Source organism: Grammomys surdaster, unplaced genomic scaffold, assembly GCF_004785775.1.
Source record: "Grammomys surdaster isolate TR1022 unplaced genomic scaffold, NIH_TR_1.0 126278, whole genome shotgun sequence".
Taxonomy (NCBI): Eukaryota; Metazoa; Chordata; class Mammalia; order Rodentia; family Muridae; genus Grammomys; species Grammomys surdaster.
The window spans coordinates 2,627,531-2,646,783 of record NW_021621078.1 but is presented as its reverse complement, the minus strand read 5'-3'; the positions used below and the strand labels follow the sequence as shown (position 1 = coordinate 2,646,783).

General features: G+C 40.5%; 1 protein-coding gene across 4 annotated transcripts in view; it reads left to right on the top strand.

Annotated features, from left to right (window-relative positions):
- The window catches only part of Rhot1 (ras homolog family member T1), a 69,348-nt gene extending 54,877 nt beyond the window's left edge, over nucleotides 1–14,471 (top strand). The window contains exons 19-21 of one of the 4 annotated variants that reach the window (XM_028759162.1): nucleotides 180–275; nucleotides 1,890–2,012; nucleotides 12,978–14,471. In XM_028759162.1, coding sequence (XP_028614995.1) covers nucleotides 180–275; nucleotides 1,890–2,012; nucleotides 12,978–13,095 — 337 coding nt within the window. In that variant the 3' untranslated portion in view covers nucleotides 13,096–14,471. The remainder of the gene's footprint in view (nucleotides 1–179; nucleotides 276–1,889; nucleotides 2,013–12,977) is intronic. The other 3 variants (XM_028759159.1, XM_028759160.1, XM_028759161.1) reach the window with 3 other exon arrangements.
- Nucleotides 14,472–19,253: the final 4,782 nt, after the last annotated feature.

The following is a 19,253-nucleotide window of genomic DNA, read 5'->3' as shown; positions in this document are numbered from 1 at the left end:
TTAATTGTACAGATTTTTGAAGTCATAGTATACTGGTGTTCTATTAAATACTTAGTGAAAAAAAACCAGCAAATCTTTGCTTTTCTATCTGTATTGGAAGACAAGTCATTCCTATTAATATAAGATTGAAAACCCTTGTTTTACCTTTGCTTTAAAACTCTCATGTATGTTATCTACAGAGAGGATCATTACAGAGGCAGCCTCTCCCGAGACATGGGCAGCACTGATAGAATAGAGAATTTGAGAAAAATCTGGGTCTTTCTAAAAACTGCTTTGTAAGTTACTTTTTCTTTATGATTCTGTGGGATTTGTTTACATTTTCTTATAGGGTGGCCAAATCTTCTCCTTCGTTGCTGTTAATATTTAGAACTATCTAGAAACGCACTGCTTGGTCAGACCCCCTGCCTAGCTGTAACTCAGTGCCATCCCTGCTGTGTCAGTACCCCTCCAATTGCATAGGTCGCTGCAGGTGTGCCTGGAGCTGTGTCTCTACAGCACCCGTGCTAACTCGTGTGTGTGTGTGTGTGTGTGTGTGTGTGTGTATGTGTGTATGTGTGTATATATATATATGATAAATGTACATATATGGACACTTCCTATGTTTTCAATTACAAATCACTTCTCATGAAGCATCTCCCTGTTGCTCAGCATACTTTGCATCTCTCCTCTTTGGTGGGTGGAGCCATGTGTATATAGACGAGTCAGATGGAGCTTATAAAATCACGGATGGATTCCAGTATGACAGCTGGCAATGTCTTGGTACCAGAAATACAATTCCTCACCACAAGCCAGGTTCGAAAAAGAAATGTCTTGAGCATTAATTCTCAAAATTGATTCTTGTTTTTCTTCATATTGGGAGTTAGGCACTTTTGAGATACTGCTAATGGCCACAACCATACCACTGTGTGCTGTGGTCTCAACAGCACTCACAGGCTAAGCCAAGTCCTTTGACTGAGAAGCCTCTGAAAATGATCAGATGTCCCAGGAAGTGGTGGCATTAATTCATCCAATGGTGCTCTTCTCAGTGGGTTTTGCGCCAGTCAGTACCTTTTCATGGGTGGTATGATGGCTTTGTTTGTCTGACCACTGAACAGTCATTGAAGGCCCCTGCATTCTAGTCAGGGCTTAGGTGAAGTGGGTTACCCCACGTGCCTGCGCTAATCAGTGACACTCCACTGAACCAGAAAGGAGTCAGAAAGTCCTTCAATTCATAACTGATTCAATTGGCTTACTGTAGATTTTTACATCCTTACCAGAGTGTCATCCGTCATACTTAAAGCTGCTGTTTTGTAGCTGATGAAATTAACCCTGCATTTCTCCTAGTATAAATTTATAAAGCACTCTGATTTCCTTTGGGAGCCAGGGTGCTTGGTGAATTAAAGATGATGCAGTTTATATCTTCATAGGGTTGGCTTTTGTACGTTTGTCACCCTTCTCCTTCCTGGTTTTCAGGCATGTGTGTATGCTGAGGGAGGAGGAAGACGAGGGAGTGCTTACTCAAATGCTAGCAAACCTGTTCTTTCAATTGGTGCTATGGCTTACTCAAGTTTTATTTTTATTAATTTAGTTGAGGGTGCCATCTATTGCTGTGCATATGTATTCCACTAAAACTCATCTAATGATGATTCCACTCCCCCCTCCAACATTTTTTTAAAAGTGTTAGCTAATATTCCCTAGATTTTTCTATAGGGAGGGAGGAAAAGCTGTTACCGCTTACTGTGTTTTCAGCAAATGTGGAATTCTGCACAACTTTAGCATGCCCCACACTGTCCTCCTTTCTACAAACAGTGTTGCTTATGCCTAAATCTTTCTTTTTTAAGTTGGCACCCTCGGCTTGTGCCATATTTATAAGTGAGAACTCAACCCTGTCCTTCTGTGTGTTTTCACAGCCATGCCCGGTTACGCTGTATGTGCACCTGCAACAGGTGTACATTTTGCATCTGTCAGAACTTCCTCAACTCAGACTTGCTGCAATCTGTAAAGAACAAAATCTTCACTGCAGTTCTTAACAGGTTCTTAACTTTATTTACTGGGTACCAGGCATTCTGTTAAAATACAAAAGAAAAAGTGGATAACTATTTATTATATAGCAACTCACTACAAAGGGAAAAGCCAACTGACCCCCACCAACTCCCAGTGAAAGTCTCATTGTGGCGGCAGTATTTAGTTCGAGAATCATCATTAATAATGTTTTTTGGTTAATAGGTCTATTTTGGGAACTATAAAACAAGATTTTAGTCTTTTTCATTAGGAAAGTAGTTATCTGTTCCATTTTAGGACATAATATGTACATGGATATTATAACCTTTTTTGGGGGGTGTGAGTTGTAGATTAGGAGGACTTTTGTAGTAAGGAAGAGACATGTCAATCCAAAATCAGAAACACTGTACTGAATCTAGTTCCTGTGACATACCATATGCAGACCATACTAATGTGAATCATATTCTTTTCTTGACACCATTTATAATTCCAGAATTCCTTTTGGGGGAAAAAAAGGAATGTTTACTTGAAAGAACATGGCTTCTAGAAACAAGACTGATAATCAGCTTTAAAGGTCATAAGAGTATGGAACAGAAAAAAGAGCTGTTGTGCTAATTCTAAGCCCTCCTCCCTCAAGTTTATTAACCCTGTTTATTCCAAATAAGCAGATTACATACTGAAGTCATTCTTAGTGAGCTAAGCTATGACATAGGCCTAGGAAGTCATGTATTCTTTAAAAATGAAATGGGGGAAGGGATGCATTTATTCTCTCAAAGCAATGAACTTTTATTATTCTTCTTTCCATGCTACCCTTTTACTTTTTTAGTTTTTTGAGACAGGGTTTCTCTGTGTAGCCCTGGCTGTCCTGGAACTCACTCTGTAGACCAGGCTGGCCTCAAACTCAGAAATCCACCCGCCTCTGCCTCCCAAGTGCTGGGATTAAATTAAATTTTTTTAAAATTTAAAACCTATGTAATATTAGTTTATATTTTATGCCAAATTTGTATATGCCTAAGGATGAATTTGTTTTTTTAAATCACCTAAATACAGTTGAGAGCTAGCCTTGATTCAACACATGATCAAGCTAGTAATAGATTTAGTTTAAAACGACTCAGCTACTTGGCCCATCCTTGAATATTTTAGCTACATCTGTATCCTGGCTAGACTCTTTAACTGGATTAAATAATCTGGTATGTGGCCACCACCAATATAGGAGCTGAGCCTATGAGATGCTGACTGTTTGCCAAGGGTTTTAAAGGCATACTCTAAGTGTTTTAGTGATGCTTTGACCAGTAACTGCTCCAGAATAAGCATGTAGCCCCTTCAAGTACTGCTTTGAAGGGATTACCTTGCTCCCCTGGTAGTAAAGTTCTGCCTCTGTCTTTTGAGAGCATCTTGTAAAAGAGTAACCAGACAGACTCCCTCATGGTGACTGGCAAAAGTTTAAGGCTAGTTCAAACCAAACAAACCCAGGAGCTCTGGTGTTGGATCTTAAGAGTTGGAAGATTCTGAAATTCATCTGGCTAGTACCATGAGAATGACTCTCTCTGCACGCCTTCCTGAGAGGTAGTTATTTGCTTACAGCCTTCTGTTTTGAAGAGAAGTTTTGGTTTTGCTCTTAAATTTTTTAGGTAAGATGTTTTTCCTGTAGCTTTTCCTCTGTTACTTTTAGCTTTGTCCTTTAGAACAGCATACGACGACCACTGTTCCTCATCAACATAGCAGTCCTTCAGATGTTCTCTTCTCCAGGCAGAACAATTAGGTGATTTTAGTGACCTCATCGTTCCTCATTGTCACCATCTAAAATCCCCTTAAGTTAGCAGGTGCCACAGAGAGTGGCAAACAGTGCTGCAGGTGTTGTCTGACTAGTCTAGAACTAGCCAGCACATACATGTTCAGCACCCAGCTAGTACATGACTGAAGTGTTTGGCAGTCCATCCCACTGTTGACGTGTATTATTAACTGGGGCTAATCAAAGTTGGAGCCTTTCTTCATAAGAAGTACTATTAGAGCAAATGTCCCTTCATTTCTAATTTTGTTTTTAATATTTTAGTTGACATTTTAGATGGAAATTTAGGTACATGTATCTCTCTATTAAATGTCACCCTTTTTAATCCATTTGTTCTAGTTCAGTCATTCAAACATTATTTTTATAATTTATCCCATAATATAACAATCATTTTGTTATTTGCAAATTGCATATATTAGATGTGTTTTAGTTTTCAAGTTACTGATAAATAATATTGGAAAGAAAAAAGTGGACAAGTCATAGGCAACTCTGCCGATGATAGATGTAAAATTCAGTTGGCAAAAAATAATACTTGATCCAGGTGTGGGGGACACATCTGTAATCCCAGCACTTGAGAGGCTGAGGTAGGAGGATCAGGAACTGACTTATATAAATAGCCAGAGCTATTTGAGAACCTATTTCAAAAAATAAAACAATAAGTAATAAAGTTTAACAACTGTTGTATCATTTAAGCTGAGTGTGGTGGCACACCCAGCACTCAGGTAGCTGAGGCAGGAGGCTCTCCAGTTGAAGGCTAGCCTGGTTTACACAGTAAGTTTAAGTCATTACTGAACTTCATCCTGAGAACCTAGCTCAAAAAACAATAATAAAATATATTTATTATTATCTAATATACATTGTATATTACCACCTAGTGTATATTGTATGTTACCTAATATATATTACATATTATTATCTAGTATACTTTATCTTCTTCACACTGTATCTTCTTAGCCATCAGGAGTTTTAGGAAAGGTTTTTTTTTTTTTTTAATCAGTCTGTAATTTTTGTCACATTCCCCTGACATACCAATGGATTGTTTTATCTATTAAATAGGAAGTGACATCTGTTTGATATCTTATGCTTGGTGAGTCTACCTTGGCTTACAGTAATTACAAACTACCCATTTCAATATGTATTCTGGAAGCTGTTATCATAGCAGACTGAGTCATTCTCTGTAGCATTGGTGACAATTTTTCCTCATGGTTTGATTCGGTCAGGTTCTAGGTGAGACAGTTTGGAGATAGATTAAATAGATATGCTTGCTCTACACCGAGATCCTCACAAGTGAGCCCTTTGTGTCACACCTATTAAAGTGGGAAGTCATTTAACAATAGTGTCAGCACTGCCTTTTGAGGAAGAAAATGATGTCTAAGGCAGGAGAATTACTATGCATTTGAAACCAGCTTATACCACAGAATTCGTTCTAATGGACTAGAATGAGACCCTGTGGTGGTGCACGCCTTTAGTCCCAGCATTCTAGGCAAAAGCAAATGGATCTCTGATTTCCAGGCCAGCCTGATTGATCTACAAGCTTCCAGGATAGCCAGGGCAACACACCTTGTCTCAACAAACAAAAACCCAGCAAAAACCAAAATTTGATGTGAAATGTTCTGGTAATTGACAAATATGCATTAAAGACTTTAGAAATTATCAGAACAAAGTGTGTGTATAAGCTACCATTTTACAGTCCTAGTTTTAAGGTAAAGTCCCTTGAAAATGGAGGCAGACTAAGCCTAGTGTTCTGCTGAGTCAAGAGCTTACCACAAGTTCAAGAACCTGTCACAAACAAATACAACAGAAAAGGAGGACACTAAGGGAGGACATTGTCTCCATTCTTCACCCCACCGTTTACTATTCACCCAAGGAAAAGTATTTGGGTGTCGAGAGGAGAATGGAGACTTCCATTTTCTCAGGCGTTGACAGTATTTGGTGGCTGGTCACTATTGGTTGCTATGCTAAGCATATCTTAATATTGTTAGTATAAGCAGAAAAAAAAAAAAACCAGGTACTTCATTAAAAGTCATTGAAGGACTTTTAGGTGAGCCTCATTCCCTGAGGAAGATTCCCACTTCCCACTAATTGTTAGATTTAAAGACAGTGGGGCACAGGGGCAAATGCACATATGCAAGAAAGCAAGTACGATTTTAACCTAGCACTCTAGAGGTAGAGATGGGAGAAACTGTGTGAGTTCCAAGACAGCAAGGGCTACACACAAACACATATTTCATATCTGAATAGTTTCATAATTTTGTCTTAGTTAGGGTTTTATTGCTGTGAAGAGACATCATGAGCATAGCAACTCTTACAAAGAAAAACATTTAATTGGAGTTGGCTTACAGTTTCAGAGGTTTAGTCCATTATTGTGGAGGGAAGCATGGCAGTGTGCAGGCAGACATGGTGCTGGAGAAGCTGAGAGTTCTACATCTTGATCTAAAGACAGCAGAAGGAGATTGTCACATTGGCCAAACTTGAGCATATATGAAACCTTGAAGCTCAGCTCCTCCAACAAGGCCACACCTTCTTGTATGCCAGTCCCTGTTAGCCAAGAATTCAAACACATGAATCTTCTGTTCTGTTCTGTTCTGTTCTGTTCTGTTCTGTTCTCTGTTCTGCAGAATTGGGAGTGGGGAGGGGCAGGGCAGGGAGGGGAGGGAACAATTCTATTTAAACCACCATATTCTACTCCCTGCCCCTATATGCTTGTAGCCATAACATAATGCAAAATGAATTTAGTCCTACTTCAAAAGTCCCCATAGTCTGTCACAATCTCAACAAAGTCCAAAGTTCAAAATCTCTTCTGAGATTCATACAATCTGTTAAATGTAATACCCTATAAAATCAAAGTCAAACATCAGATCACCTACTTCCAACATACAATGTCATAGGACATACAGTACCATTTGAAAATGGAAGGAAGGGATCCCGTATTTCCTCACTGGAGCAAAGCAAAACCCGAAAACCAGCAGGCAAACTCTAAACTCTCCATGTCAGCCATCAAAGTGCGCTTCAGATCTCCAGCTCCTTTCAGCTTTGTTGATTGCAACACATTTCCTTCTCTAGGGCTGGTTCCACTCACTGGTAACAACTTTCCTCAGCAGGTATCCCACAGCTCTGGCGTCTCTAACCTCTTGGGGGTCTCTATAGCAATCCAGGCTTCACCTTCACAGCCTCACACAGTGGCCTCTCTGGGCCTCCATTCAGGGATATCCCAGCCACATGTCTGGCCTCAGTGACTTTCTTTAGTCATGGAGGGAGATTTCATAACCCCTTTCTTTCTATCCTTGACCCTAAAGCCAGAAGAACCACATATCTGAAGCTGCCGAGTTCTGCTGCTTGCTGGGGCTGGAACATGGCACCATCACTCAGTTACATCTACACCAGATTTCTGTTTTCAGTGGTTTCCTTCACTGCTTGGGCTTGGCTCTCCTGGAACTTGCTCAGTCAGACCTTGCTCTGACTTTGAACCTAAGATCTGCATGCCTCTGTCTCCTGATCTCCTGCATTAAAGGAGTATACTATCACACCTGAACTCTTGCTGTTCTTTAGTTCCTTTTCCCAAGATGGAAGCTTAGTGTGGTCTTCCTTGAGTCACCGCTCCCTTTATTCCATTTCTCCATCTGTTTGTCTCTTCGATCCTATGATTTAGTTCCTCCCACTTTTGGTGCCACTTTTCACAGTTTGTATTTTTCCTTGCTTACTTAGCTTGCTCTTCTTCATCAAAACACTTTTTTTTGTTGGTTTGTTTGTTTGTTTGTTTGTTTGTTTTTGAGACAGGGTTTCTCTGTGTAGTCCTGGCTGTTCTGGAACTCACTCTGTAGACCAGGCTGGCCTCGAACTCAGAAATCTGCCTGCCTCTGCCTCCCAAGTGGTGGGATTGAAGGCATGCGCCACCACTGCCCGGCAAAACACTTCCTATAAGAGTGGACAGTAGTAACCACATAACAGAGTCTACACTACGATGTTTTGAGATTTCTTTTGTTTATGTAATTAATCTAAATCTCTTCACATTAGCCTCAGGCAGACTCTTCAGATAAGGGCAAAAAGCAGCCACAGTCTTCACCAAAATATCACAAGAACACTCCCTAGGCAAGAGTAAAATTCTTCACCTCTGAAATCTCTTGAGCCAGGCCCCCACAGTTCAAATCATCTTCAGCATCACTGTCTTATGCTTCTCCTAGGATGGCCCATTAAGCAGTGCTTAAAACATTCTACTGCTTTCCTAAATCAATGTCCCAAAATCCACATTTCTCTAAACAAAAGCATGGTCATCTATCACAGCAATGCTGCACTCCTGGTACCAACTTCTGTCATAGGGTTTTACCACTGTGAAGAGACACTGTGACCAAGGCAACTCTTATAAAGAAAAACATTTAATTTGGGGCTGGCTTACAGTTTAGCCCATTATCATTATGGTAGGAAGTATGGCATCATGCAGACATACTTGGTGTTGGAAGAGCTGAGAGTTCTGTATCTTGATCTGAGGGCAGCAGAAGGAGATTATGCCACACTGGCCAGACTTGAGCATATATGAGACCTCAGATTCCCACCTCCATGGTGACACACTTCATCTAACAAGGCCATACTTCCTAATGGTGCCACTTCCTAAGCCAAGCATTCAGACACAGGGGCCTGTGGGTCCATTCCTATTGGCCACCCACACTAGAAGAAAATACACTTATAGTCAGGTCATCTTAGCTTTGCTTTCATTTCCAACAGTGTAAATTTTGTTGCTGGGGGAAAACACCATTTGAAACTATTTTAATGTTTAAATACTCTTTTGAATCTGAAAGTGATAAACTAAATATATAGGCATGAGCTTGTCTGCTGGCTTGGACTATCCAGAATTCTTACATACCGTCTACTATTCTGACTTGACAACTGCTTTATGTGACAGTGTTTCTGTATAGGAGGATGCTAGAGTTAACCTGTCCTTTAGGTGTTCTTTTCTTTCAGTCACCTGTGCTACTTAGTGATTTTTAATCATCTTTTTAAATTTTTGTACAGTATAATTTGGTTATATTCTTTCTCCCTTTCTAAAGTCTCTTGATCTCTTTCAAAGCAAGGTTTCTATGTATAAAGCCAGACTTTGATTTTTCTGACAACACACACACACACACACATTATTATTAGACATAAATGTAGGAAATTCTGGGTAGAGACAGAGAAATGAAGCAAGGAGGTCCAGAAACCTTTTTTAATAGCATATATAGAAGCAGAATTTGATTATAGTTTTGGTAACCTTCTGTAATACTTTTCAACTTGATATATGTAATTTAAAAGAAAAGCTATAGATAATACTTCTGTGTCCTAATAACTCATACATTACAGTTATCTAAGAGTATTTTCTTAAAAGTTCCTCCCTGAGATGTGTAAATGGAGTTGTAAAGTTAGAATACCACTGTATTAGTGCATTTATTGCCTATGAGTTAAGGTTAGAAAGGATAAATGGTTGAACTGATCACGGGGTTCCCAATGGAGGAATTAGAGAGAAGACTGAAGGAGCTGAAAGGGTTTGTGGCCCCATGAGGAGAGCAACAATACCAACCAACCAGGGCTCCCAGGGTCTAAACCACCAGCCTGGGAGCACATAGGGAGGGACCCATGGCTCCAGCTGTATATGTAGGGGAGGAGGCCTTGTTGGGCATAGGTGGGAGAGGAGGTCCTTGGTCCCATGAAGGCTGGATGCCCAGTGGGGGGGGATTTGAGGTAGGAGTGGGGGCACATCCTCACAGAAGCAGGAGGAGGGGGCATAGGATGGAGGTTCCTGGATGGGGGGGAAATGGGGTAAGGGGATAACATCTGAAATGTAAATAAAATACCCAATTTTTTAAAAAAAAGGATAAATGGAAAGATAAAAGGAATAAAAATGAAAACGTCAAATTCCTTTCTAAGAAGTTACAGGGGAGTTGTAGTTACAGTACTGCTGAACGTGGGCAGGTGAGCTGGAGACAGCGCAGAGCCGTCTGTGACTCTAGAGCCAGGGAATCCAGTCTCCTTACAGTCTCCTTCTGATCTCTAAGGGTGACAGGCATACATACAGGCAGACAAAACACATTACAAAGTCTAATAAAATATTTATTTATTTATTTATTTATTTATTTATTTATTTTGGCTTTTTCGAGACAGGGTTTCTCTGTGTAGCCCTGGCTGTCCTGGAACTCACTCTGTAGACCAGGCTAGCCTCGAACTCTTGAACTCAGAAATCCACCTGCCTCTGCCTCCCAAGTGCTGGAATTAAAGGCGTGCCCCACCATCACCCAGCCTAATAAAATATTTAAGAATACAACAACAACAAATAGAAAGGAAGCTGGCTGTGGCAACATACTTAAAATCTAAGAACTCAAAAACAACAGCAACAAAGGGAACTCTTTGAAGCACACACTCATTTAAGGACTGCTGATGAGAACTAATTGTGACAGATGCTGATGTGACCATGGCTAGCTTTAATACTCATCGCTTTCTCCCTGTACACTGAAGAAAAAAGGAAAAAATAAATAAACAAAAGCAAGCTGTGTGGACAAAGTGACTCCTGACTGTAATCCCAGCCCTGGAGGCAGAAGTGGGAGGCTCATAGGTCCAGGCACATCACAGATCCTGCCTCAGAATAGAATACATAGAACTGGAGCTGGAGCTGAGTGATGGCTTGTGCAAGGCCTAGGTTATCCCCCAGGGTTACCTGTAGTAAGCACTCAGAATTGAAGCAAAAGCTCTGATACACTCTCAGCCTGTGATGTTACTTAAGGCAGTGGTTCTCAATGTTCCTAATGCTGTGACCCTTTAATACAGTTCCTCATGGTGTGGTGACCTCTGCCAATAGAAGTATCTTCATTGCTACTTCATAACTGATATTTTGCTGCTGTTGCAAATTATAGTGTAAATATCTGTGTTTTCTGATGGTCTTGGGTGACCCCTGTGAAAGGATCATTGGACACCCCCTACAGGGCTACTGCCCCAGGTTGAGAACCACTGCTTTAAGTCATTTCTTTGCCTCTTAGAAATGCAAACTGTTCATCTAAGTCTGGATTCTTTTTTTTTTTTAAGATTTATTTATTTATTATATGTAAGTACACTGTAGCTGTCTTCAGACACCCATATGAGGGCATCAGATCTCATTGTAGATGGTTGTGAGCCACCATGTGGTTGCTGGGATTTGAACTCATGACCTCTAGAAGAGTAGTCAGTGCTCTTAACCGCTGAGCCATCTCACCAGCCCCTAAGTCTGGATTCTTGATGATCTAACATTTTGGAATGTTGGAGTCATTTTTTTTTTCATGGATAGTGCTTTTAGTTTTCAGCATTCTGAAACTCTAAGTACATAAACTTCATGACTAGTGATTGTTAACCTAATTTGAGTGACTACTGTGATTGTCAGGTTTGAAGGATTTTACAGCAGTGGTTTGAAGGATTTTTTTTTTTTTTAGTGTTTCATGTATACTAAGACTAGCCTCCTGAAGTTATGTTGGAGATGCATGTAGCAGCTTCGGTCTCCTGGTTCAGTGTATGAATGTTTAAAGAGTACTTAGTGATTGTTTTTAACTCAGCAGTTATCTATGTAATACATATATTTTAAATATAGAAAGCATAAGATTCAATCTGATAGAAAAGCAACCCAAAATATATGTAGGGTGTTTAATTGAAAGATGTTATTTTGAGTCCTGTTTTTTCGTGAGCTTTGCTCTGCACTGCCAACTGTGTGCATGTGTATGAAAGGTTAAAAGCCCAGGTAGCTGAGTGGGGTGCCATGCTGTTAGCAGACGACGAAGGCAGTATTACTCACCAGGTGCACGCCGTCAGCTCTGTAGAAGATTCCATCTTCATGGAGTCATCTCATGGTCAGCTTTTTCTTGACAACAGGTAACATTTCCCACCACCAGTGGGCTGGCCTTGTTAGAATCTTCCAAGCTAGAAAAAACTGAGATCTAAATATTCTCTTCCCTAACCTTTTAAAAAGTAAAAACAATGCCTGCTAGAAGAACTAACTTACAATGTAGAATGAACCTGATATCACTTTGCTGTGTAAAACATAATTATGGGAAAAGAGACTTGGGGTGAGGATGAGCCGTGGAGTGATGTGTTGTTTGCCTGTGGTGAGGAGCATGGAGCACGGGCTTGTGTTGCAGTGGTGTCTAGGGAAGAACAGACTGCATTTGTGAAAACTAATCCAAAATTGTATAGCTGTGATTAAGTCTAAGTAGTTATGTATGATTTCAACTCTTGGCTCCTAATTCCTTGCATATGACAGTGTCTTCTTTTAATGATCTGACACTTGCTTCAAATCTGCCTAATTGTAAAGTAGCCAAGACTGTCTAAACTGAGCTCTTAATTCTGGACATTCTCATAGCATCTCTGTTGTGTCTGCTTACCTGAAAGCCCAGCCTAACTCTCTTCACTGACACTTAAATACAGTGTTCAGACCATTGCTTTAAACTCTGTCCTGTTCATGGTAAGCTGTCATACTCGAGACGCCTGAGGGTGCTTAGCAGTGTTATTAACTGAACATGTTCACAAACTCAGTGTATGGCGCAGGCTGTCCCTGATCTTGTCATGCATACTATGGCTTCTTTTGTGCCGCCGTTACCTTTTGATGCATCACATTACATCATGGCCTTTGTTTGCTGTCATTATCACTGCCTGTCTGACTAACATCAAGGTTTGTTTGGTTTAGTTTTGGGTTTTTTCTCTTTAATTAGCAGTAACCAAACTAATGTAAACTGGTCAATCTTCCCTTCCTCTTTGGAATGTTTTAGAGGGAGTAAATTTCATTGCTCTTGAGACAGTATTGTCACTTGTCACTTAACTGCTTACAAGATAGCTTTTGATTCCTGAGGACAGAAGACTTGTCTTCCTTACATACAATGAATGTGACCCTGAAAATGGGAGGCTCCAGCCTGATTCTCATTTTGAAGGACTATGGTAACATTGAAAAGTGTTCAGCTGATTTATCTGACTTCATTTCCCATGTGACAAAAATATATAAAATTTTAAGTGTTAACTTCCAAGTAGTAGCTAATTGTAAAGACATTTGTCTTTACTGATGTCTATATTGTATGTATAGCCATATTGGTCAGTGCTTTGGGTAAGCATTACTGTATGCAATTAGCCTGACAAGTGTGCTAATACTTTCCCTAGATAGACAGTTAGATAAGTACTGTAACTTTTTCCTACTAATAATGTTTTAAATATTAATTTTATTTTCTGACTGCAGGCACGTGACACAAGCTGACCTCAAGAGCTCAACATTCTGGCTTCGAGCAAGCTTTGGTGCTACTGTCTTTGCAGTTGTGGGCTTTGCTATGTACAAAGCACTATTGAAACAGCGATGATTAAGAAAAAGAACCGGCCTACCAAAACATACTTTTATGTACATTCTGAATGCTTTAAATTCTGCTAGAAATATTGAGATATTTATACATGCAGAGTTACTTTATAAATATTTGTAATTCATGCATAAGAGTATTTTACTCATAGTAATGACTGCAGTATTGGCTGGCATGTGGAAAGAAAACATCTTAGTAGCCAAATATAAGTGGCTAAATTTCAGAGGCCAAAAGGGAATATTTTGTAAATAATGTACATATTCAAGCAAGATATGGTCTCCCGAACTGACTTCTAGGAATGGTGTTTGCAGACATTTCTACAGTAGTGTTCTAGTAGTCACTTGGCTCACCCTGCTAGGTTTCAGTCACCCAGAGATTGTGTTTACTCAGGCATCACGTATTTATTTCAAGGTGACTCAGAACGATCCTTTGGCTTCTATAGCCAGCGTTTCTCTCCTTTTTTAAGATCACACAGGAGTCAAAGTCAGCTTTCCAAAACCACTCTGTTTCCATCACTTATGGTAGGCTGGCATCAAAGCCATCATAAAACCTAGAAAGTTGTGGCTAAGGACCTGAGGCAGGAGCAGGTAGTGGAGTTTATCTGTGTCACCACATTGCTTCTTTGTCAGAGTATGAATTTTATAGCCCTTTCAATCAAATGGGGAAAAGTATTTGTATATTATCAATGTTTTTAGTTATAATAAAGAAGCCACCCTGACCACTGCTGAATCTCACCTGAAGTGAAAACCGTCCTAAAATGGCCGTGTCTGTGTAGTATAATGCTGTAGCTGTAGCTGCATGTGTCATGAAGTGTTCTATATCTGGCCAGGATAACCTAGAGGCAACACTTTTTTAATGGTAAAATAAATCTAATGAATATAAACTCTCACAATAAACCTATTTTTTCCACCATTGACCTTTTCAAGTATTTAAATAAATAACTGCTGTATACTGTGATCTTGAGGTTTTTTTTGTGTCTTCTGAGGTAAATATCTCTGTCCAGATGTAAGTCTGCACCTGTGGTTTCTACTTTTCTTAGTGTAGACATTATTTTTTTATATATAAAAAAGTACTATTCGGTAGGAAGGAAGTTGTAGGATGTGTGTAGGGCTGTGAGTGTGCTCTCAGAGGAGGCCTGCAGTACCTCTGCCTGTGTGCTTCTGATGCACTCACATGGTCATCTGCTCCTTGGACATGACGACTCTTCCTTCCACCGGCTCTTCCTCTGCTCTTAGGATGTTTTGCACAAGACCACCCTTCCTGAGCAACAGTAACGACTTAGCCTATCACAAACCTGTTCACCTGCTTGTTCCCCTCTTCTTCGTCTTCCTATTTTCATTCTATATTTGAAGAAAATGAAAATTAAACGTGGCGACACTTCATTTTTTATTTTCCTTATTTTTTTTATTACATGTGTCTTTATTTTATGTATTTGTGTGTACATGGGCCTGTGTGTGCTGTGGCCCATGTGTGGAGCTCAGAGAGAAGTTAAAGGAATCAGTTCTCTGGTACAGTGTGGGTCTTGGTGATAGAACTCAGAGCATCAGGCTTGGTAAACAGATGCTTTTACCTGCTGAGCCATCTTTGAGCCCTTAATTTTGTTTTCTGAGAACTTCTCATGTACCAAATAAATTGATCTTAGTTACACACTTTTTAAAGACAGTTATTTCTTTCCTTCCACATTTCTCTTTGTTTTGATTAAAGTATTGTTTCAAATAAATATGCCTAATAGATTGCTGTGTTTGTGAGATCAGGAAAGAAAGCAGTTTATAGAGAAGTGGAAAGTGGCCAGGTACAGTGGCCCATGCCTTTAATCCGAGCACTCAGGAGGCAGGGGCAGACGGATCTGTGAGTTCTAGTACAGAGAAACCCTTCTTAAAGGGTGGGGTGAGTGTGTGTGGAAAGTGCTGGGTTTAGTATTTAAACTTTTTTCTCAATCTTGTTTTCTGTTTTGGGGTTTTTGAGACAGGGTCTTACCTGTGTACTTTGACTGGCCTTGAACTCCCTTTGTTGACCAAGGAGGCTTAGAATTTATAGATGCACCTCTCTTGAGTGCTAGGATTAAAGTCTTAAAGGCAAGCGCCACCATGCCTGGCTAATCTTTTCATTTTACGATAAGTATCTTTGGTTCACACAAAGTTGGAATGGATAGTGGCCCCATTTGTCTTTGTTGGTGTCTGACCTTCATTGTGAAGCCTGGATGGCCTCCTGTGTCTGTCAGCTGAGTAGTAGTGTGAACGGCAGTCCTGACACAGCCTTCCTCACCGGCTGCAGCTGTGTAGGTTGTCCCTTTGTGTTACACTTTAAGAACTAGTTAGTATGGGAAAGTATAGTAAAAGGCTTCTGGCTTTGACAGTGTGTTCTAAAACTGCTAGCTCTAAGAATACTCAGAAAAATGAGGGAGTAAAAGAAAACCTCTCACTGGATACCAATACCATCGTCTCGTAAGTGGACAGGTCTGAGGTCGTTTGTTATGATGTTTTAATGCATAATAAGGTTTTTTTTTTTTAAAAGAAATCACTCTGAAAGATTATTGTCCTGTGTCTTGATCACAGAAAACATCCTCTCCCTCAGTGGCTGGGGGTGGGGTGGGGGTGTCTGTGCTCTTACATCACCATCTTACACGTTTGACCAGAAGATTTCCCATGTTGTAGGTGAAAGTGAATACCAGAGTAAGAGTGGGCTGTGGGGTTAGGCATTTGGGGAACACATAGCCATTCTGAAGTGACCTACAAGATGAAAGTAGAGGGATTGCGACCATCTTCTTGTGCACATTTGCATATCAGCTGACTAGAAAGCACCAAAGGAGAATCCACTGAGTTTCCAATCCTAAGTGAAATGAGAAGCATCCTGGTCTGCAGGAGGGTGGTGCAATACTGAGCAGCTGGGAAGAAACAGGTAAGTGTGTAGCATAAAACTGTTCTGAACATCCCCTTAGAATGCAAGTAAGATTCACTTTGCTGCCCGCCTTTGAATTGTGCTTCTTTAAAATGTACAGTTGTTTGTCCGTGTCTTTGGATGGTTGCTTCCAAGACCTTGCATGAATACCAAAGCTGAGTGTGTGGGCACCTATATGTGTGTGCTGTTATAATATTTGTGTATAACTCGTCTCCAGACTACTTATTCTAACTAGTGCTTACAATGGGTTTTCCAGTATGAAAGCATGTAGATAGTTACTATAAAAATTTCTCATCCAGGCAGTGGTGGCGCACGCCTTTAATCCCAGCACTTGGGAGGCAGAGGCAGGCAGGTTTCTGAGTTTGAGGCCAGCCTGGTCTACAGAGTGAGTTCCAGGACAGCCAGGGCAACACAGAGAAACCCTGTCTGGAAGGAAAAAAAAATTCTCAGGAAGTAATGGTTGTATTTGTTCTGTATTCAGAACCAATACAGTCACTAAACCAAACCAGGACGTGTATGGATGAGCTGCATAAGCTGCTCAAGTGAATGCTCAAGGGAGCACAGGTCTGTGAAGGGTTGGAAATGACATCAGGGCATGCCTACATATGGATTCTTGTAATACTTAACAGGTTAGAATTCACACTACACTTGTTGCAACTTTCTGAAAAAAAAATATTTTTGATACAGTCTTGGTCAAATCTATAAAGGGAGAACTCACAGAGGTGATTGTGCAAATGTTAAAAATGTGTGTGGATGGCTCAGTGGTAGAACATGTATAAGGCCCTGAACTCAGTCTTCAGGACAGACAGACAGACAGGCAGACAGACCAATAGATAACCTAGTTCTATTATCATGCTTATTTTTAACATTTTCATTTTTAACAGTCTGCATTTGGGGAAGTTGATTTGGAAACTTGATTTTTTTCAAACTCCTTGAGCTCCAGATTCACAACCTAGTACACTTTAAAAAAATTCATTCTTGCCGGACAGTGGTGGTGCACGCCTTTGATCCCAGCACTTGGGAGGCAGAGGCAGGCAGATTTCTGAGTTCGAGGCCAGCCTGGTCTACAGAGTGAGTTCCAGGACAGCCAGGGCTACACAGAGAAACCCTGTCTCAAAAAAAAAAAAAAAATTCATTCTTTGGGTTTTGTTATTTGCTACATACCCTATGCTGTTTCCAACTTTGATGTATGGCTGGTCTCAAATTCAAGATCCTCCTGTATCTATCTTCCAAGTGCTGAAATTACAGGCATGGACCAACATATTTAGCTTCAGTAACTCATTCCTTTAAAAAAAAAAAGCAACCCTGAGGTTGCAGTTATATCTTGACTTAATTTTTAAAATTTATTTTCTATTATGTGTAAATGTATTGGGGGCATCCTTAGGCCATGGCACACATGTGGGAGTCAAAGGAAAACTCTGGAATCATGCTCTCCTTCCACTTAAAAATAAATTGTGTATGTGTGCATGTACCATACATGTTCTGATCCCGTGGAGGCCAGAGGAGACTCACTGGATTCCTTGGGGCTGGAGTTACAGGTGGTTGTGAGCCCCTCATGTATACCCTGGGATCCAAACTCAACATCTGAAGCTCAGTAAATACTCTTAACCACTGGGCCACCTCTCCAGCCTCTCCTTCCACTTAAAAAACTACTGATGTGTGGGCTTCAGTGTGTGTGTGGAAATCAACAGACTCTGCTAGGGTTGACTCTATTTCCACCATGTGTGCCCCAGGGTTTGAACTCAGCCAACAAGTGTCTTTAATTGATCACTAGCCTTCTCTCTTTTTTCATATGGGTTCCAGACTCAGTTCCCAGGATTTGACTAAAGTCACCAGGTTTATGTGACAAGGTCCTTTACACCACTGAGCCATCTTGCTGGCCTTTTCTTGTGTTTACTCTGTTAAAATACCCTCTTGGCAAGAACAAGTGTCTGTTAATATGGTTGGCCCTCAAAGCTGAACATCTCTGTCTGATTTGTAGGTATCACAATGGTGTGTCTGAGATTGTTTCAGAAACCAGAGCCTTCCCCCGACACACTCACACTCCTCAGTCTGCTTATCCCAGTTTTGGGTCCATAAAGTATGGCCACCTTACCGTGTTTAGAGATTATGCCACCATTAGGACTACTGCCTAACTTCACAGAGCCACTCTGATTCTTAGCCATGCCTTCTAGGAGAGTGTTTGCACTATAGGTTTTTTTCTTTTCTCTGGCAAACAACTGTAAATTGTCCAACTCTGAGGGTGTTCCCCCTGGCTTTGAAAGCTGAATGTCAGCTGTATATACACAAAGCAGCATTTTCAGAATTATCTTTACATATTGAAAAGTTCAGATTCTGCAAGAACCAATTTTCTTTGAACTTTTTTTCTATTTATAGTTTCCATTTGTGTTTTGTAATCAAATAGCCCAGAGCTTATTGTTAGAATGGTATGAATATGCATGTAGTTTAACTTATAGGTTGCAAACTCTTTCTGTAAAAGGGCACAAACAGCAAACATCAGACTTGTACTACAGAACGCTGTGTAGAATGAAGGCCCTGTAGGCACAAGGTGAGAAAATACATGCAACTGCATTCCAGTAAGACTTCATGGACATTGAACTTAGGATTTCATACAACATTGACACACCACAGAACAGTCTTTCTGGATTTTTCTTTGGTGATCAGTTTTTTTGTTTGTTTTTTCTCATATGTAACATGTATTCATGTAAATATGTTAGGGTGTGTATGTGTGTGTGTGTGTGTGTGTGTGTGTGTGTGTGTGTGTGTGTGTATGTGTATGTGCCTGTGCGTGTGTATAAAGAGGCCTAAGGTGACTTCACATGTCTTTCCCCAATTGCTTTCCACTTCATTATTAAAGCAGGGTCTCAAGTTTGAGCCCAGACTAAGCAAATTTGGCTCATCTAGCCACCCAGCTTTCTTAGGGAGATTCCACCTCTACCGTTTGAGAATGTGAATTACAGGCAGGTCTCCTCCATACCCACCAGACATTTACATGGATTCTGGGGATCTGAACCATGGTCCTATAATTACAGGGGGAAAGCACTTTGCCCATTCAGCCATCTCCCAAGCCCCCTGAATACTTTTTGGTTTGCTTAATTTGTTTTCTTGAGACAATGCCTCACTATGTAACCCTGCTAGCCTGAAACTTGCTATGTAGATCAGGCTGGCCTCAAATTCACCAAGATCTACCTGCTTGTGCCTCCCAAGTGCTAGGATTATAGTTAAGAGCTACCACACCTGGCTCCTTGAGTTTACTTGACCATTAA